This window comes from Leuresthes tenuis, unplaced genomic scaffold, assembly GCF_036924035.1.
Source record: "Leuresthes tenuis unplaced genomic scaffold, fLeuTen1.0.hap1 SCAF_23, whole genome shotgun sequence".
Classification (NCBI taxonomy): domain Eukaryota; kingdom Metazoa; phylum Chordata; class Actinopteri; order Atheriniformes; family Atherinopsidae; genus Leuresthes; species Leuresthes tenuis.
In genome coordinates this window covers 22,360,644-22,382,462 of record NW_027325377.1, presented here as the reverse complement: position 1 = coordinate 22,382,462, position 21,819 = coordinate 22,360,644, and the positions used below count along the sequence as shown (strand labels likewise).

The 21,819-nt window shown below is 39.3% G+C and overlaps 2 protein-coding genes across 2 annotated transcripts in view; one reads left to right on the top strand and one right to left on the bottom strand.

The window, feature by feature from the left end:
- pdzrn4 (PDZ domain containing ring finger 4) overlaps positions 1 to 5,752 on the top strand; it is a 35,469-nt gene extending 29,717 nt beyond the window's left edge. The window contains exons 6-9 of the mRNA XM_072377848.1: positions 1,199 to 1,300; positions 1,508 to 1,627; positions 2,900 to 3,958; positions 4,046 to 5,752. Of these exons, the coding sequence (XP_072233949.1) occupies positions 1,199 to 1,300; positions 1,508 to 1,627; positions 2,900 to 3,958; positions 4,046 to 4,618 (1,854 nt within the window). The 3' untranslated portion in view covers positions 4,619 to 5,752. The remainder of the gene's footprint in view (positions 1 to 1,198; positions 1,301 to 1,507; positions 1,628 to 2,899; positions 3,959 to 4,045) is intronic.
- Positions 1 to 21,819, bottom strand: part of gxylt1b (glucoside xylosyltransferase 1b) — a 366,738-nt gene that overhangs the window by 325,048 nt on the left and 19,871 nt on the right. The gene's annotated exons all lie outside the window — the stretch shown is intronic.

Here is a 21,819-nt window from a genome sequence, read left to right as displayed (position 1 = left end):
AAATGTGTCATATGTCTGGCTTCCTGCAGCGAGTTAACGAGTTCACAGAAGACACCTTGGGCTTCTTAGAGCCTTCTTCCTGATTGGCTGACGCTGTTACCTTTAAAAGCCTATTTAAGCCTTTGGAGCCTTACAGTCTGTGAGGTGTAATCATGGCTCGCTGACATGGCTTTTGCAGAAAGATTTTCTCAGTTCCGCAAGATGGTATGGAAGAGAGTGCATTGTATCACAAAGCTATGAGGTCTTTAGATGAGGAGATATGCAGTGAGACTGCACATTGCTTTGGGGCATTTACGCATCTTCAGCATTTGTATAAGAAATTGTCATGACCAAGCATCCTAATTTGGGGATACCCAAACTCAAGGCACTTTCTTATATTACAAATTAATTTATTATTAAAGGCCTTATATAACATAAGAAAACTCACATACTGGCACTTTATGATGCTAATCCTGATAAAAAACATTTTTTTCTATCTCTACATTTAGAATTATTCTAAACCTAAAATGCATTCATCTCCAAAAGTCTTTTAATCAGAATAAATACAAAAAAGGAGCAATGAGTTGTTTATACTTGTCAAAGCCGCATTCTCTGTGATATTGCTACTGATCTCAATCAAATAGCACTTTAAGTAACTTTGAGTCTGGGCAACGGGGTACCAACCTACATCTCTATATTTATTGTATACCATATTCATAATTGCCTCCATTTTCTCAATGTATTGTTTGTTTCCTAGTTCTATGAATGATTAGTGGGGGGAGCAAGGCCCTCTCTTCTCCTGGCCCTATTATCTTCCTCTGACAGCCCCATTACTCTAGTGAGGAAAAGATGAACGCCACCTGTCAAAGAACAGTTAATTGTATGTCTGGATGGTGTAGTGAGAGCAGAGTCTCACGACTGATTCCCTTTTTTTGCGGCCTGCCCATGCCTCTCAGAGAGAAAGAAAAGTGGGCGGTAGAGAGGACATGTGGAGAAGGAAATGTTTGGAAAAAGGGACTAATGGAGGGAGAAAATAAGAAGCAAGACAGAGAGCAAATATCAGGACATGAACTGAGATGCATTGCAAAGTGGGATCAATGAGTTGCACCCTGAAACAGCCCTTTTCATGACTGATAATTAGATCTACATGAAATATTGGGCATATGGACTTAATATCAATTATTTCTCATGGCAATCCATCTTTCTCTTTGATGCACAGATAAATGGCTGTGAAGTTCAAGACCGAGAGAAAGCCGTTGCCCTGCTGTCAAGTGAAGAAGCAAGGAGCATCACACTACTGGTGACAAGGCCAGAAACCCAGGTAAACACATACAGACACACACCAACCACCCTCCACTGCCCTGTCTTGACAACCTCTGTCATGTCAAATAAAAAGAACTCCCCACTAAGTGCCTTTCCCTTTTTTTTTCCTGTCAGTGTGATTGTTTGGAGTTCCTACACATACACACATCTACACATAAGAGCAAAACCAGAGAGACGGGTTTCTGACAAGATCTTGTGATTACAGCTGGAGGAAGAGGCTGGTTGGCTGGATGATGAGCAACAGGAGCTGGTTGAGGAGCTGAAGATGGAGATCCTGGAAGAGAGGAGAAAGCATAGAGAACATAGCTATGACAGGAAAGATAAGGTGAGGATGTATATACAAAGAAACAAAACATGTCCAGCAGAAACCTTTTCAACCAAGGATGTGGAAAGCTGAGAGAAACATTGGCTTCCACACTTATCATGCCCTGCCCCATATTCTATTTAGTCTTAGATCACAGTCTCCCAGTTTGTATTAATTCCTGTCCATTCAAGATAAATAATAAAATGTGAAAGGACATTTATTAAACGTTGATTTTACAATGTATTTTTATTGAATATGGTACCATAAACATTTCCTTTGCAGCATTTGAAATCTCTATTAGTAGCTTGAGAAATTGTCAATGTCATAAAAATTAGAATTATGGCATATTTATGGACATTCAATGACATTTAATGTAATTTTTATGCATCTTAAAAGAAACATATTATGCCTATTTTTCATGAGCTGACATAATTTTCTAAGGTTAATGAAATGTCTTTGCCGTTCTTGGTCAAAATACCAATACCAGAGTACAAAAGCTCCTGTTTCAACCATCAACCTGTTCATAGCAACTGTGATTTTAATGTTAAGCATTACATCAATTTTAGCTCCTTCACTCTTGAAAAAATCTGACCACCAGGGTTCCAATACTTTAACCAAGTTAAGCATTTACGGCTTTTCTGTAAAATCCTAAAAATTATGTAAGTTTAGGAAATTCTGTAAACAATATCTGGATATGGCAACTTCACAAAGTCTGTTGTGGACCCTATGTGGCCTCCTTGTTTTGTTACCCAAGAGTCACACACATTTATATCAATTGACAGCGTGGTCCTTCTTCCATGACGTCTTTTGACTTAACAAATAACAGAAGTCAGAACAGACAGACCTAACACTACCTCTAAAATGTGCCTTTTATGTTTTCCTTTGATGGATGAAGGATGAGGCAAGAGGTATTGAATTCATCATTAAATTTCATTCAAACCTACACACTGCCCCCTGAAGCTTAGTGAAATGTGGGTTATTGTAGATGAACTCTGATTGCATTTCTAATCAGAACACTATAAAAAATCATGACTAATTTTAGTATAAGAGTCAATAATAACTCACTTGACTGCAATATTTACCTTTAGTCTCTCTGCATAGACACACTACTTCCTTGACACACACAAACATTATCACAGAACTTAAATCTTGAAGCTTATTTGTTCCAAACAGAATTTCCGAGCACCTAATTTTCCCTTCTCATTCAATGACCAATCAAGCAGCAAGCATAAGCTCTTGTGACTGAATGAAATAGCACTGATTATTTGGATTGTTTTACTCTTCATACACCAGTATCAAGCCGAAGAGGAGATGACAACAGACACAGCTACCTGTTCCTCCAACAATCAAGACAGTGGGTTTGGACGCAGTACAGACAGTCCAGAGCACCAGCCCCTGCTGGCCAGACTTCACCGGAGGAGCCCAGCCCGATGCCTAAGGGAACGATGGCTATCGGAGCATCCACACACCAGACAAGGGGTGCAACAGGAAACCCCGGGTACAAGAACACTGTCCACAGTCCAAGGCCATGAAGGGGTAGTGAATATTCGCAATAGTGGAGGCGGGGTCCTGGGTATGGAGAACTGCTTCCAGCAACTCCTAGAGCTCAAGTGTCAAATACGAAATGGAGGTGAATGTGGGGTGTACTCCATTCGACACAGTATAGAGTGCAGCCTCACTGAGCAAGGCAGAGTGGATGAAGATGGTGAAGATGATGTGGGAGGAGAGGGAGGGGTGGAGCAGGAGTTGAGGATGCTAAATGAGGAGCTGCGGAGCATTGAGTTAGAATGCCAGAGCATCATGCAAGCCCATCAGCTCCGTCAGTCCCATCAGCTGGAGCAGTCGCAGCCCACACCCTGCTCACCAGGTAGAAACCCCAAAGACGGACACAAACGGCACGGGAGGCTGGCTGACATTCACGAATACCCAGAGAGGTTGGACATTGATAAGATTCGTGAGAAGGACAGTTCCAGTGCCTACAACACCGCAGAGAGTGCTCGGTCAACGCCACTAGGTATGGAGAAATCCCCTGACCACTCTCTGCAGAGACATATTAGCATCACCAACCAGAAAAACCTCAGACTGGCATCTTCAGCACCCTCCACTCCAATTCCTATCCCCAAGCCTCAAGGCACAGCTAGACATTGCAGACCAGTAGAGCCAGGTCCAGTTATCTCTAGCAGCCCAGACCAGAGCAACCCTTCCCGATCTGAGTCGGACCCAGCACTGCCAGCTGACGATGAAAGGTGTGAGAAGAAGGGGAGGACCAGAGATCCAAGGAGAGGGCTTCCTTGTGGCTCTTCGTATCAGTCAGCCACTTACCATGGCCAGGGGGGTTCCAAACAACTTCAGGTATGTATCATCAAAAACACAACTGGGTCTAATGTTAATGTGCGTGTGAGTAAGGCAACAGTGTGATAACTGTGTCCTGTGTTTCAGAGCTATATGCAGCTGCTACAACAGCACTCATCTCTGGAGTATTCTCAGAGCCAGCTGAGTCTCCTCAGTGTGTGTCGAGATCCTGTACACCGGAGTGGACGAACTGGAGAACCTCGCCTAGAGTGGAAAGTCAAAGTTCGTGCTGACGGGACACGATATGTTGCACGGAGGCCTGCTCGTGACCGCATACTGAGGGAGCGGGCACTGAGGATCAGAGAAGAGAGGAGCGGGGGTATGACCACAGATGACGATGCCATAAGTGAGATGAAGATGGGCCGCTACTGGAGTAAAGAAGAGAGGAAGCAACACTTGGCCCGGGCCAGGGAACAAAGGAAGAGAAGGGAGTTCATGCAGAAGAGTCGCCTCGATTGCTTAAAGGAGGGACCCGCGAGTGCAGCTGAGGGCAGGAAGGAGATCAATATCTTGGAGCTCAGTCACAAAAAAATGATGAAGAAACGAAACAAAAAGATCCTGGATAACTGGATGACCATCCAGGAGCTGATGAGCCATGGGGCTAGAGTCCCAGAGGGCTCTAAAGTACATAATGCCTTCCTTTCCGTCACAACTGTTTAACAGACACATTCAGATACAGCTTACTTAATATTGAGCTCTTTTATATTACGTGGCCTGCACGTCAGGAACCATTGCTTGGTTTTGAAAAAGCATCAGTTTTTGAGATTGGAAAAAAATGTTTATGGTGACAAGTTTTGTAGCAATCCAGAAGCAACTTTGTACTTACACTTAAGAATGTTCAACCATCTGTACCACACCTGAGCCATTGCGAACGTGTCCATTTTCACAGTGGCTTTTTTTCGGTGATGAGCTGATATCTAGTAGCAGGTTGGTTCAAACAGATTCACAAAGAAAGTGGAGAAACCAACACAGTAACTCTGTATACTTTGTATTGTGTCTCCATGCTCTTCATTCCTCAGTTTCTTTGCATATGAAGCAATTTCACTTGCCTCGTTCAAGGTGCCGTTTTTTCCTTTTTTTTTTACGAGGAAATTATAGTATTTTTCACAGTTTGTAAACTCTGTAACTTTTTGTAAGGAAATTTTTACACTGAATGTCAATGTACTGTAAGCCGTTTATTGCAGTTTCTTATTTATATTCTATCAGCAAATCGTCAATGTTAAGGTGAGACTATTTGATTGTACTGTAGCCCAAGCTGTATGCCAGACCAGCAGGTGAGAAAAGAGAAATCTCATAAAGATCGCTGGAGGACAACTTTCCTTATAAAAACTTTTATTGTGTTAATATTATTTGAGTCAAAGTTGTGTGGAAAATGTATAGCACTCAATTCAAAGCACTGAAAATGTTGAAATGCCATGGCATATGGCTTTTTGAAACAGTCTTACCTCAACATGCAGTCAAAACGCTGATGAAGATTTTAATACGAGGCCTATGGAATCAGTGACAACCTCCAACATTCATCACAAAGCATAAATCAGTGATTTATTTTAAAAATGTTAATCAGATTCTTATTTATATTGTTTACTGTGATTGATATTTATTGTAAATTATTTTTTATGGTCTGTCTGATTTACATTAAGTGGCTATCCTTGAAAGGGCAACACTTGTCAAGGGACTGTCAAGATGATGTTTTTGCAGCCATTCAAGTGGAAACTGCTGCTTTTTACTGTAAAGTTAATTGGAGAGGCCTTGAGTTCAGTATTTGTTGATGGTGGTGTTTGTAATAAAACAAAAATAAAGCCACAGAAAGTGTTATCTTGTCAGTAGTGACCATTTCTGCATTTTGGATTAAAGTCATCAGAGTGTATTTACTTTCAATATATTAATTTATACGTACATTTTTAGCGGTGCTAGCACAATGGCTTTAGGGATAGCAATTTCAAAAGCTCTAATTTAAGACCATAAACATTGTACCTCCTAAACATTTAACTCGAAACACCGCTGATCCTCAGAGCTTAAATCTAATTAGAACTCTTGCGTTCACTGTAATTCTTCCATACACAGAGCCTATTAAGTGTCTTGTTCAAGCAGTGGGTTCATCAGCGGTTGGTGGTAACTTTGTGTATTTCTATAATGCTTTCCTCTACTTAATGCCAACAATAAATAGCTATTTCATGTTTAGATTTGAGAAGTTTAGATACAGGGGTGCTGTCATAATAAAGAAAATGTAAAGTGTACAGCAGACGTGCAACATATAGTAACATCTAGAGGGTGTTTGCAAAAGACCAGAGAGGTCTCAAAGTATGCTGTGGTCACATAGTCAAATAGATGTTTGCAATTTAACAGAAAACAATATTAGCACACACACTGTATTTATCATGTTTACATTAACTAGTTTGAAGCATATAAACTAAGCTTTGTAGTTTCATTGGAGCTTGACAGTATAGGCTGCTTGTAGCTGTAATTCAGTTGAAGAAGTAGTTGCCCTGACTGAAGAGAGCTCTTGGGAAAGTCTTTAAATCTCGGGGAATATCTCAGGTGATATATCTGAGAAGTTGCCAGTCAGTGACATGAGTATATTGTTTGTAAGCTAAGATCAGTTACAGCACGTGGTTTGTGTAATTTTAATCTTTGCCAGGTCAAACATGATTTGCAATGTCATTTCATTGTTCAAAGGCAATGGGAACTAGACTGCTTACTGTGAATTCTCCAGCCCATCCTCATTCTTGTACCATCACATATTGCCACAGACGCACAAGGTACCACTGCCAAGATTGCTGAATACTTCACACCAGAAGAATGTGAATGAATGAAAAAGTCAGCATGAGGACATAGGAGGGTGGCAATGGTTTCAAGTCTTTTTGAGTTCAGAGAGAGACCCTGCCTTTTTTTTTTAGTTATGCTCTCAATGTCTGTTTGATTTGGGAACAAAAACTACTTGGCTAGGGACAGGAAAAGATTGTGCTTAAGCTTAAACACAACCTTTAAACAATGTTAACCCTTCATGATGAAAGTTTAAAGTTCATGTTGAAGTAACCAATCAAATGCCATTAGGTACTGATAAAGCAGTGATATGTGATGTGGTTGGACTCCAGGCTTAAGATGCCCATTGAAATGCATTTGTAAATAATGTAATAACATGATACTAATAACATAATAAACACTAACTACACTAGTCAGATAGGAACAATATCCTAATAATCATGTCCACATGCGCATAAAAACAAAGCATTTTGATGTTTGGTGACTCGATGGCACACATGGTGATTTAGCCTTTCGCTGAAATTTACAGTATTCATGTATTTATACTAGGATGACTGACAGTGTCGGGGGTGGTGTGCGTGTGCGTGCATGGAGGGGGAGCATGCCCATTCAGCAATAGAAAGCATCAAAGCTAAACTATACTCTCATTTCTAAGCCATGAGGAGACACTGGTGAAAACCAGTCTCCTCATCCCCTGTCAGTTTGCTGTATCTGTCCACAGCTCACTGAACTGAGGAATTAATGAGACACTTCAGACTGGCATCCCCATCACCAGCTCTTTATGCATAATATTAAATCAGGTAAGCACTGCACCCACTTCCCTCAAAGCCTACCAATCATCCCATATTACATCCAACATGGAATAGCTGTGTGACGGGAAGTGTCTCAGGAGCTGAGGAATAATTTGTTGCAATCAGCTTAGAATTATAAATGATTAATCCCAGTGTGGAAAGAAAAGATAATTGAATGTATTTGAGTGTTGATCTGTTACATGCCAGTGGTATTGTGTTACCCTAGACAGGATGTGTGAGCTACAATAGCTGCACCAAAACACACGGCTCTATGCTTCAGCTTTGAGACTTATGATTCATACAAGCTTCAGGCTTTCAAGAAGAGAGAACTCTGAGGAACAAGATTCCTTCAAGAATCCTTTTCTTAAAAGTTTCATAACCATATAGTTAACACAGCAAATCCACTCCTCAAAATAAAAAAATGTAGAAGTTTTATTACTTTAGTTTGGATACACAGGCATGGGTGTTGTCAATAAATACTATATTGATAAATCATGGAAAGTTGGACAAGGATACCACATGTGAATATCACTTGAATAGGAATTTGTCAAAGAACAATTAAGTTATATTTAGTTACTCTAATATGTACTGTTCATTCATATGCATGGAACATCCCTCAAGGCTACACTCAGGCAAGCATTGGCACAGATTGTACCAGTTTGCAAGGTGAAAGAAACTAGATGAGGCAACCTTGCTTTGAAATAGAAAAATATATCAATGAAACCTTTAAAAAAGAAAAAGAAAAGAAAACCTAGTTCTGAAGTGTCTGCGGCGCTGGATGCTATGGCTGAGGAAAACACGTCAGACAGATTTCAGTTGAGAGGGTTTGGGATTTCATGAGAATCTAAAAAATCTGGTGGTGCTCTCTGATGGGGAAAAGGCCACGTATTGATCCAGTGGAGGTAGAGACGGGGACGCAGGAGAAACTGCAGGCTCAGAATGAAACCAGCAAGGTCTTTCATGTGGTGATAAAGACAGTGGCTCCCAAGTGAGGAGTATAGATTCACTGGAGGTTGAACATGACCTGAAATAGAGGGGGGGAAATGTGGTGTAACAAAAACAAACAACAGAAGTGCAGAATCTTAAGGATCTTAAGGAACCACACTGTGGCAAATGCACAATGGTACACAGCATTTCTTAGAACTGATAATGGGAAATAAAGATAGTGGTTAATAGTTGAGCAAGGACCTACCGGTAAATCCTATCTTTTTTAAAAGAAATTGCATAATTTACAAAATGCTGAATTAGTGAGCTGCACTTCTCTACCTTAATGCACAGTACTGTGCAAAAGTTTTGAGCTCCCCCTCATTTCTTTTTATTCACGATTAAGGAGCCAGACTTTCTTGTAATCCTTTAAAGTGGCCTTTAACAGTATTTCCTCAGGCAGGACTGAAACAATCTAAACAAAATCTACCTGAAAGCACTTTCTTTAAGAAACAGGAAATATTTTACAGCAAACACCTGACACAGGAGCTGAGAAAAAGGAAAATGGGATAGGGTATGCCAAATGATACACAATCAGAATCGAGTTTATTCCCAAATAGGTTTGCACTTACAAGGAATTTGACTTGGTGTAGTTGGTGCAGACAATTTAGATATATATATATACAGAATCTATATATATATATATATATATATACAAATAGACCCTGTGCATTAATGTAACGCAGAAAGTCTGAAGATGCTATGTGGATAGCATCTACAATAAGTGGACTGAAAATCAGTGGCAACAGGTCTTATGGAGGGATGAATCCTCCCCAGAGCCTGGACCTCAACATTATTGAAGCAGTGTGGGATCATCTTGACAGAGAGAATGGAACAAAAGAGTTGGCTTCATGGTAAAAAGTCATGGAAAGGACATGTTCTAGCTTGAAAGAGGTTGGCTGTAGAACAAAAAAGTGTTTAACTCCATTGTCTTTGCATGGCGCAATCGACTTAACTCTGCCTTATGTCACATAATTATCTCTACAGCTAGAGCTGCTTTGGTTCCCACAAAAGCGTGTCTGTATGCAACTCAAACTGATGCATTAGCACATTGCAAAGCAACAGCACTGCAGTTACCTGCCTGGTTTTCGTTAGCTCATCAGGACTGCATGAAACAACTGATTGAGACATGATGAATTTACACAAGAATGAAATAATAGAAAGCTCCATCCTCATACTGTATTAAAGTAAACACCGATAAAAATCGCAGTATCCGTCATGGTCAAACTAAGACCATTCTTTCTTGTTTTGCTCAGTATATTGTTACAGTTTTTAGGGATTATTCCCCGTAAAGAAAAATACTGTTTACCAAGAGAGAACCACTTACTATCTATAACATATAAAACACATCAGTTCGACACATAAAATGCATAGGAAATTATATATTGGCCAAATAATACTCTTGAATGGTTTCACCGAAAGAACCTTTGAGAAAAGTTCACACTGCATGAGGATGTTTTCAAGTGCTTTTAGGGTTAGTAATTTAATATGATGTACATAATCAGCATATATAATGTGCCGATTCCACCTTGTCCTCCTCTAAATCTCATTCAAATTCCAACAGTCAAAATGGTGCAGCAATGTAGCGCAGATGAAAATGCATGATATCTCAGCTCTCTTTAATCTAACAGCGCTTTTGAAGCCGCACCGAGTAAAACGAGAACAAAGTCAGGTGTTCTTTGCAAAGATGCTGTTTTCGACACTAATGTGATACGGGTGACACATTGTGCATGTGGCTGGATGAAGACTGTGTTTCCTTGAGTCTTATTATACAGTGTGCAACTAAACCATTAAGAAGAAAAGATCAGGCGCTCCTCGATTTAAGCTCCATTATAAGAAAGAAAAGCATCTTTATCTTTTGTTTGTTTAATGTTTTATCGTGAAAAATAAACAGAGGTTAATTGTTGAAGTAAGATGTGTTGTGTGCTGCTTGGGTGTGTGGATGTGTATGTATGTGTGTTCCACAGAGGCAGACTAGAGAGAACGGTGCATTTGAGGGCAAGTTGTCCACAAGCATATACAAAAAATCATCAGAATTAACTCGTGTTGCTAAATTCATTTCATGACAATTTATTCTGTTTATATGTATTCAAACTGTTCTGTACTTATTTTTTAGAAATATCTGTTTCACAATACAGTTCAAGAAATCTGTTTGCTGTTTATTTTCTTTCCTAGTACTCTGACTTCCTGTCACAGTCCAAAAACATGCATGTCAGGTTAATTGGTGACTCTAAAACTATCCTAGAATTGAGTGTGTGTGTGTGTGTTTGGCCCTATGATAGAGTGGCAACCTGTCCAGGGTGTACCCTGCCTCTCGCCCATTGACAGCTGATATAGGCTTCAACAGCCTTGCAACCCTGGATGGATTTTCTTTCTGTTTACTAATAGTATCCAGCTTTAACTCAGCTCCTGACTCAAGAGAGTTGCTGGTAAAAAAAAGGACTGCTTTTATGAAGTCAAAAGGGTAAATGTTTGTAATGTGGGTGTCAACACTGTTTACAGCAGTGTTACTGTATTGCTAATATTAGATATATGGAGAAACATCATTATCACAGTTGGATTAATGAGCTCTTTGTTTCATTAACACATAACTGAAGTGAATAAGGCCCAAAGCTTGGTGTCACTGTGTGCTAATTTCAGCAACAGCACATTTGGACATCTTGAATGTGTCTCAGGCTGTGAATATAATAAATATACATACACAGCAGGTCAATAAACAGTCTGTTCCTTTGTAACTCGGTTTGTTGTGAGCAATCTGGCATGAAAAGACTTGCAAATGTAAACCAAAGTTGTTTGTCGTGCCAACAACAGCCATGTCCGTCATACATTTTCATATGCGGCACAATCAAGAGTTGTATCTTATCGTGGAATAAATGACTGATAGGGATGAGATAATGACTCACAATTTTCCATTCATTAAACATCTATTCATGGCCCCAATTATGCGCTAATGGCTCATTCAGACTTCTAATGAATAAGATGGATATTTTTGCTGTCTTTTCTCTGTGAAGGACAACTAAATGTACTGAGGGAGTTCAGTAATAAATAACTATTTCAACATTCTTTTCACATCTCTGTATATTTCATTCAGTTTGTTGTCATGCTGCTTTCAAGATTTGTTGTGGACAGATCATGCTTATTTCTGATAGCTATATTTTTTCTAAGGTTTTGAGCAACAGAACACTAAGCAATAAATGAGGTTCCACACATTCATGTGCATAAGTTTTTGCACTAAAAAGATGTATTTATTAGCTGCGTGGCATGGTATGAAGCAGTAAGTAGTTTGTTGTTTTTCTCTTCAAGCATAAAGACCAGATGGAGATCAGTATTGGACAGGATTGTTTATCACCAACATGTTTATGCAATAGGTAGAGCAGTGTTACAGTGACACCACAATTAAGGCCATTTTGTGGTTTCATCAGACCAGCCAATGAAGCTTTATTGGCCCATCAGTGTCTGTTAAAGACCTAAATTCACAGACCGTGCAGCGCTAAGAGCTTCTCTTTTCAAATAAAAACTCCTGCAGAGCTGTGAGACTCTCAGTAAAGGTGGCTCAACTTGTGCTTAATGAGAGGTATGAAATATTCAGAAGCCCAGCACCAGTGCACCAGTAACACTTGAGATAATTGGAACAGAATATATAGAAAGGGCAGGGTGATGAGAAACAAAAAGACTGTAACTGTTCTTCTTGGGGATGGAGGAGGGAGATGTTATATGTTTCACTAGGATTTTCTGGCACAGTGGCACAATATATATATATATATATATAAACACTTTTGGGTTTTCTTGAATTACAAGTAACCACCTACAAATACACCACCTACAAAATGTTTAATTTACCTTTTGCTATTTGTGTAATATTAGCATATGTTTTCAAGCATTTCTTTTCCCATCTCTCCCTCAGCAGGGACAAAACCAGCCTGTTACAACTGGTTGTATAACCCAGCCGACCTAAAGCCAGGTTTATCCTGTGGGGTGGAGGCTTTGATTGAACAGTGATGTGCTCAACTATTGATCTGGCTGACTGCTCCTTATCTTGCACAGTTATTACTGGTTTAGTGAAGGCGTCATGATGGGCTTAGTGGTTTAGAGTGTTGTGCTGGGAATACCAGCTCTGCTCCACTCTGGTGCTTCAAAGCTCCCTTGAGCAGAGTAGGAGTTGCAAAAAAAAAAAAAAAGGTCCCCACAAACGTTCTATTGACAGCAAGGAAGACCTTTAAAAAAATCATGCTCATTAAAAAGGTTAAAAGCAACTGACGTCCCTCCATAAAGACAACTGACAGAACGTGGAGCCTTTGTTCAGAGGCGCCTGCCTTGGGTTTCTCATCAAAGAATACAAGGTTGAAATAAATGCAGAGGTGGCCAATGTTTGAAAAGAGGCAAAAAACTAAATTTGCCTGGCAAGAGAAGATATTCCCATTTTGATGCACATAAGTGCAACATCAGAAGCTGTCTTTTTCATTTGTTTTGACAAAGATCATACCTAGCTTGACTTTGAACCATTAGATCAAAGCCTATATGGTTACACGAATGACAGATACAGCATGGGTCTTTTTACTATCAACTAGTTATACATCAGTTAAAATGGCCACAGCTGTTTTCTACTTGTGATCTATGGGAATTTTACAAACCAATCTCAGACCGGGCAATAAAATGGTAGTGGACGGTCTTTGGTACTAGGACTGTGGCTGCAGAGCTGGCTGCTTACTGCTCTATCCTGAAGAGACAGATTGCAACATGCTGAGCTTCATAGTAAAACTTCCCGGCCTGTCATCTGACTATGTATGACACTGTGTGGCAGACTATTATTTACACTAATAGCAATTTACAAATTCAAGACTTGAGGATTGCTTATTACACAGTGTTTTATGCCCTGTGTCTTGATTACTATACTTGTTTTGTGTCTGGTACATCTTTCAAATATTCTGATTATTTTCTGTAGTTATTGATGTGTTAGAAATATTTTTTTCCTACTAATGAATAAAAGAATCTATGCTAACGTGAGTAAATTTGTTAAACATTATTGGCATAACAGTACTCTTCTACTACATACATTTTCTTTATATAAAGTTTGAACACCTTACACCTATTGAAAAACCTTACACCTATTGAATGGAGAGTTTCAGTGTAAGGTTTGATTTAACATTTATCTAATTTGGTACTAATTAACTGAAAACTATTGAAGTATGTAATATACCAATATGTCTATTGTATCAAATGCTGTATCTAAAATCTCATATGTATTGGGTATCAAATACTTTTGTATTTACACTTACTAGAATTCTATCTCATGACAATTTTGTAACCAAGGATTGTGACGCTCCAGAGATCATGTGCACTCGTCCACCTTGTCCACATTTTCTATCACTCTGTAAGCACTATCTTTGGTGTTCTTATAAATTACTAAGATATGTGTTTTTCTAGTGAACAAAGAAAACACTGTGCTCTGTAAAATAGATTAAACCATAAAAATTCAAAACACAAAAAATCATATTTTCTACATTTTCAAAGGGATGTGCACAGTTTTGATCCTTTCCGCATATGGATTGCTGAATGCAGAAGCGTTTCCACAAAGTTACGTCATCATCCTCCACAAGCAGCCTCACTGTGGCTTACTGAGAGGTGGAGGCCTCAACCAAGTGCCATTAGGCCTGATGAAAGCAAATTGGTTTTAGTGGCAAGAGGGTTTTTTCAAAACAACAAGTGTCTGTGTGAGATTATCTTCAACATCGAGAAGACATGTTTGTTTGGTTACTTATTTATTCATTTTGACTTGGCAACGGTGCACAGATGGTACTCCCTACTTCCACAGTCCCTGTGAAGCTGTGAAAAATGAACACAGGAAATTAGAACCAGTATGTCCCACTTGAACCAATTGATCTAGATTTCTGAGAAGCTGCACTGTGATGTTGTAGTTAAGCCACAGGGGGTGGTGATATATTAACATGCTGATAATAATTAGGTAAAAGGTTGTGTAATGTGGAACTATTCAAGTTTACGTTAGTTTAATTGATCAATAGAAAATCAACAATGTTTAACTCCATGAAATTCTTATTTCAAGATGTTTCAATATGGCGCTGGAAATCTATTAATTTATACAATCAGATACCTATGAATGAGCCAGCGAACATAGCTAGGTAAAAGAGGATGGTTGTAGAAGATGGTTTTAATTCAAGTATTTAGCAAAGGCTTTGCCATATTTATAAAAATTATTTCTAAGCTACTGTTTCTGTCTGTTTCAGTTCAAGCTTAGATAGGATTAGGAACAGTTAATAGTTTAGGTTTCCCAGCCTCAACAGAAAAACCTCCAACCAACCTCTCCAACCCTATCAAAGAAGCCTCTATTGCAGGCAAAACGCATCACCCTGATAACTGAGACAGAAGGGGAGCTTCAACACCAACAGAACCTACCCCACAAATGCAGTCTCCCAGGTATTTATTCTTTGTGGATGACAAAAGATCAGCCCGTTATTTCACATATTTCTGTGAGATCTGGCTAATCTAATTGATGGTGAGACTACTTTCAAACGCTGACTTTTACTGAGGTCAAACCTGTAGCTCACTTTTTTCCCCAGACCTTAGGCATAGTAACAGAAGACTGTTAGATAGATGTGCCAACATCAGATGCAGCATCCTGTTGTTAGACATTAATTAATCAAATTTAACATCTAGTTAAGCACATTATCATGCTCATCTTAATTATATCGAAACACAACTGACGGCGAAGACAGAAGGAACTACAAATTATTCTGGAAATATCTGGTCATTTAACATAGAATTTTGATCTACTGATCGTACTTGTGAAGAGAAGTAAGGGAAGGATAAACCAAAATGTAAAGCTAATCCATCTAGTTGCTTTCAAGACAAAATATAGAGAAATCTTTAGATTTTCATGGTTGCTCTCAACTCATTGATTAATTCTTCCATGATTTAAGGAACATTTCTCTTCTGTTAAATTGCCCTCTGGAAATTTGACACATACATGAATATTCTAGTATATGCACTGTAGATCCTCTAAATAAGATGTTATCCTCTGATAGGGTGGTGAATGTTGCTTGCTCTGGTTTCTGTCTTCTGAGTTCGGTCAAATTGATGCTCGAAAACAGGGGCAAAATATTTCGAGTCACTGGTACAGATGTCACAGCTGAGTCTCAGATGAGAGGTGAAGAATAATTAGAGGGACCTTTTAAAGTGAGAAAGGAGACTTTGTGCACAATGACAGTCCTAATGAACCTCAAGATTTATTCAAGAAGTTCTGCTTTACAGCAAACAGTCCCATTGTATTAAGCTGAAGTCTGTCATGATCCACCTTTTGGATGGGTAGAAAAACAGCATATTGTTTGCCTATGTCAATGACCATGGTTGCTCTGACACAGGCATACATTTACATGACTTTTCAATTAAGAGGCAGTTATTGTTCACTGCAGTGGGATGCTGCAGCTAATAAAGCTTAATGATGATTCATATAACTCTGACACTCTCTGGCATCTGCTTCCGTTATCTTAAGTAATGCAGTTTTTTTGTTTCTTTACTCTGCGGCTTTGCGGATCAGTGTTGTTGGCTGCAGCTGAGTATAATAGACCATAACATCTGCTGTAACTGTATTGATTTTACAGTCTGCAACACTCTTTGGTCTTATGATCCTCAAATGGAAGGAGTTAAGGAGTTGAAAAATGGTAAATCCAAGAATACTGATTCAAACTTAAAGGGGGCTATAATAAATGCAGGTAGTCAACAGGTAACTCCAAGAGACAACAGACAATTGTGGTCTTTGTAACAGATAACATGCTGGGCCCAAACTCAGGACAAGAATGAAGGGGTGTCTGTAATAATGGAGTTTCACTTCAAAGGTAGTTTGGAGCTTCCAAGATAGTTTGTATGCAGGCAGACAAGTGGAGAGGCAGGTAGGCAGGTAATGATCTTGGAACAGAGGGGAGGGAACAGCTAAGATGAGAAAGCAGAATGATTTGAATCATTTAGCACAAGTTTGAGTTTGCTTACAAAGCAACTACCACTGGGAACACAGTGGAGGTAAAAACAAGGAAACACTAGGGAGTTTTCTGGTTTTATTGCTAGGGCAGTAATGTTCCACTCACGAAACCTCTGCAAACTTATCACATATCTTCTGTGCTCACTGCCAGTGATGTAATGGGAAGAAATCTATGTTAAACCTCCAAAAACCTCCTTATATACCCAATTTATGGTTTTTATGTATCTTGTACAACAACTCATGCTCCTCAGTCCAATGCCAACAGCAAAGTTCAACTCTGTTACATTAAAAAGTACCAGATTTGAGCACCACAAGTACATTCTGGGCAAAAAATCTGTGGTGACCCACAAAAAGCAGAAGGTTTGGTGCAGAGCAAATAGCTGTTGTCTAAGTTTAATAAATTAGGGGACATGACGCCTGCAGTAATTACACAAAGGGTTCAAAACAGGATCCAGCTTTTCATCATGTGCAGAAACAGCTCTGGACTTCAGCGGCAAAGAAAAGACAGTATTTTGAAGAATGAAAATCAATAAAAGATCAATGTGAGCAAAGGAAGAAACTTGGTGATTAAAAAACAGTGGCAACATTTGGAATTATCAATAAAAACAGCTTTAAGCAGCTCGTTTGACACTGTGACAGAACTGTGTGCTTTGGGATCGATAGTGATAATTAACAGTTTGACGCAGCAGAGCACTTTGAATATCTACCTAACAACAAGTCAATAAAGAAAAATAATCTGTGTATTCTACTTTTTGCTTTGGTCTCGTTGACTTAAATGCACACTCACGACCCAATCAATTGAGTCATTCTTATGATCTGTCACGTTAGTCATCAACACTCAGCTGCATCGCCGCATCCTGGTTATTTCTGGAACCAGCCCTCTCATGATCTGTAAGAGTAATTGTCTCACGAGTAATCGCCATCTGGCAAAGCGAAGTGGTCTCCAACAACATGTCGCAAACATGTGCTGTAACGTATGAACATTAACAGACCATTCTGCTATTACAGCTAACTTTATAATCAAGAACAATTTCCTTTGGAAGAGGAAACAATTGAGACTCTTTCATATTCAGACCTCATCTGTCATGCGAGAAAGCGAATGGAAGTTTTTTTTACCCTAAACCCATTTCCTAATTTGCACATCTTTGACTCCTCTCCTTGACTCCTCTCCTCACATCTTAGTCCATTTTACCCAAAATGCAAGCAGAGAAGGTGAGGAGTGATACGAGGAGAAAGATGCGGGTTGACAGGCATATTATTTTTGTCAGATGAGCATAAGATGTGTTTATGACAACATATTTATATATTTCTAATTCAATTCACAATGTGGGAGAAACATGTCTTGCACCCTTTAGATGTCTCAAATGTCAAAAAGACTTCCATAAAGGATACACTTCTGTATCGTCACTTATAGCTCCTCCAACCAGCCTGCTTTCTCCTCACTTCTCTTTCATCCTGGTGTAGTTTAGTAAATGAGACATCCTTCTCATAAGCAGAAGGATGAAGGAAAGAGGAAGTGTGGAGATGCAACTTTTCTGAGACCTGTTGCTGCCAACAAATTCAAGATTAGCTAATATTTTTAATGAAACACTACTCTTTGAAGATTTGATATGCTTTCTTTGTTCTGTTATGAATAAAATATTGGTTTGTGAGATTTACAAATCATTGTGTTCTTTTTTTATCTACATTTTACACAGCATTCTTATCTTTACGGAATTGAAGTTGTATATGATTTTGAGCTAATGGAAGTTGCTATGTTCCGGAGAATAAAGTGACAATTTGAGCATATTCATAGTAACCTGGATATTGGTGATTGACTTTTAAGTTATCTTATGTTGCTGCAAACTGTGGCATATCTGCTGTTATCACCTTCATTATTGCCAGTGCATGGGCGCTGGTTAAGTTAGGCTCTAAGTCACAGCAAACAGAAAAGTTGATGACAAGCTAGTGAGGACAGTGGCCCATTCACCTGCTAAAAAGCCACAAAAAGCTATGACCAGCACAAATGACAGCAAAGGCTCTACGAAGAAAACTAATGGCCAACATATCAATTTAGTAATGTGATTATATCAGTTATTGTATTAGCTTTTTACACCACAGATATTAAATATTAGATATTCTTATCGGTCTTGTTTCCTTCCTGCTGTCACATATTTAAAGGTTTTCCTCTCTCTAGCTTGTTGGTACAAACACCCACACTTCCCTGCAGGGCTGTCCATAATCATGTAATCCACCCATTCACCTTCTTAAATCTCCCTTATATTTACCTCCGAGTTCTCCTCAGGGTGTTGAGGCTTCCTAACAAGCAATAAGCTACTGCTGAGCTAATACTATGAATCCTCCAATCCTTCATCACTGATAGGGAAAAGACCCGAGGAAAGCTGTGGGGGAGAAACATAGACGTGGCTATTAAAACTAGACCACCTCCACACATACAAACATCTACAGCCACACACCCATACACACACAAAGGGTGTCTATTGACAACTTCTACCTCTCTGCCTGTTCCCCTCCCTATATCTGAATTACATGGGCCTTATGCCTGTATTGTGTCTCAACACATAATCTAAATGCAAATGGTTAATCATCTCTGCTGTTGCCCACAGCGTCCCAGGAATCAACAACCTGACCCCCAATAGACATTCGTGGCATTATTGGGTTAGGAGAGAAGTGATCTCAGGGACAATCAAATAATTAAACTTTACCTTTTTATGGGGGGGGGTCTTGCCTTTTGTGGAACACTATAAAATCGTATTAGTTAACCAAACTTAGAAAAAGAAGTCCAATTGCCTTGAAAATAATAATGGAATAATAATGGAATCAAAATTGTAAGTTCTGACATATTCAATTAACTATGACTTAATAAAAGCCAGTAAGGAGTAGATATAACCACATAAAGTTGACTAAATTAGGACTACTAGCATCATTTCTTCATATTGGTGTGTCTAAGGATATGTGGGATTCTACATCCTAATTATCATTGTGTCTTACTGCTGTGGGGAGATATTTAAGAAAAATAAATCTTTGTAATAGTAAAAATGTTTTGTGTAACCAATATGCAATACACCGTCTGTTCATTTATCATGTTGGGAGAAAAGCTTAATTACATTTTAATGCTGGTGTTGGCATTTAACCTTTTCTGACACCAATACATTAGCTGCTCTCCTTGCTCCAGTATAAACACCAGGGAATAGATCCTCGTAGCCACACCAATTACTGGTGGGTGGTTGAAGTCGGCACTCACTCACACGTTGTTGGGCAAGGAGAGGGAGAGGGGAGTCCCACATCCTGGAAGCTACTGTATATGGTAATTACGAGGGCAGAATGCTTAAGCAGAAGCTGCTTTTTGTGGATTTCATATCAAGACGCATCTGATATCAGAGGTCAACGTCTCTTTAATACAACTCCAAACACCCTCTTCTTCATCCTGCTAACACTGAACTGGAGCGCAATGAGACTGACACATACATTTTTAATATCCTTAGTATTTTAGATGTGTTTTGACAATGATGGATCATGTGTAACAAGCCACGTGACAAGATGGATAACTGAATAATTCAATGTGCTTCATCGAAACAGCTTTTGGAGGTTCCGACTATCAAAGTCGTATGGTTTATATATTCATAATAAGAAGCAGAAACTTTCTTCTTGAGAGCACATCATGTTTTATTTCTCAAAGAAGGTTTTGGCCAGTTAAAGACTGTTGGGGCATTTATTTGGGGGAGGGAATAAAGTTTGAAAATATAATGCAGAGAGGGATGCAGTTATTGAGCAATCCCTTGTGACGGCTGAACTCAAACTAAAGGCTATAATATTTGACTCGTGGCTTGCAGCGTTTTCTTTTTGAATAATTCCCCACTTCCTGCATTCATTATTGCCTTCATGGTCTTGTTGTGACCATTGTTGTCTTTTTTTGTGTCAAAAAAGACAATGTATTCATTTCAGTGCTTCAGGCATGTGACTGCTGAAGATGGTAGCAGTTTCCAAAGCTGTATTCACAAGTCAAAGAGGTCACTTCCTCCCGCAGTTGCCTTTTCTTCTACTTTGGCATGAATCCCTGAAGACTGAAAAGTGTTGGCTGAGTTACATCGCAATCAGTAGGCAAGCTAGAAGTACTGTAATGAGACAGATACTTTTATTCATTATGAAGCGGAAGAAGAAGAAACCAAATTGATGCCTAAAATTGTCTCTAGATACGTCACTATTAGGCTCCTGCTGCGTTATTCAAACAACTCAACACATCACAAGGGCAACTAATTCCCCTCAAGGTGCTAAGAACATTGTCTTGTCAATGCCCCGCCCTTTTTTGTGCATTGTACATGGTCTCTCATAGTGCATCCGTCAAAATACATACTCTCCCCAAAGCATTCCCAGACACCTCTATCCAAGGACAAATCAATTAGCAGTGAACGACAGGCAGATGGTTCTGAAGGATGTCAGTGCCTGCGCCTCAGGTGAGAGCCATTGGATGGCAGCGAGCAACTGTCAAGTAGGATACTCGTCGGAGTGATTCCCCCATGTCATCCACACATACACACACTCACACACCTCCCCAGAGCCTCCGCCAATATCAGACACATGCTGCCACAAAGAGGCCGCTCACAGGATGCTAGAATCAATGCTGAGAAAGAGGGAGAGAAGGGTGAATATTTCATACATGTATTATCAAACTGAATCACAAATTAGCATTCCCTCAAAATTTCCTCAAGTGATGCTAAAGAGCAGAATTATTTGTGCACCACGAGAGCAAAAAACTGGAGATCTGAAGATGAATAACTCAAAGAAGACTAAATTCTAAATTCTTACGGCAGGTTGTCAGCATCAAATTAAGAAACGTAATCTTTTTTCTGACTCACAGAGCGGCAATGCATCAAAGTGCCTAATTATATGATTTCCCTGCATCTTTCATTTTACCTTCCGACAGATGAGATAACAAGCTAACTGAATTTGCCAAACTGCTTATCTGCAGATAACCCAGATGACCATTTGGTTTCTTGGTAATTGAGGTGTAGCGGAAGCAGGTACAAAGGCAACCATTTTGACAACAGTGGAAAGGAATGATAGAGAACCCGCCAGCTGAGAAAAAGAGCTATTGGTTAAAAAGCCCATTTTCTCCAATTCAGCGATAATTAAGGCAGACAAGGATGAGACAATACAGTACACAGTGGCAAGCATGGGGAGACAATGGAATACAGACAAAGCAGCAAAGCAAGAAAATTGCTAATTATAAGACAAAGACACACAAAAAAGGGGGGGGGGCACTAGTTTTCAACAGTGAAGGTGAAAAATTGCAACTGAAATGCCAATCTACACCCAATTTAACATCATGTGGC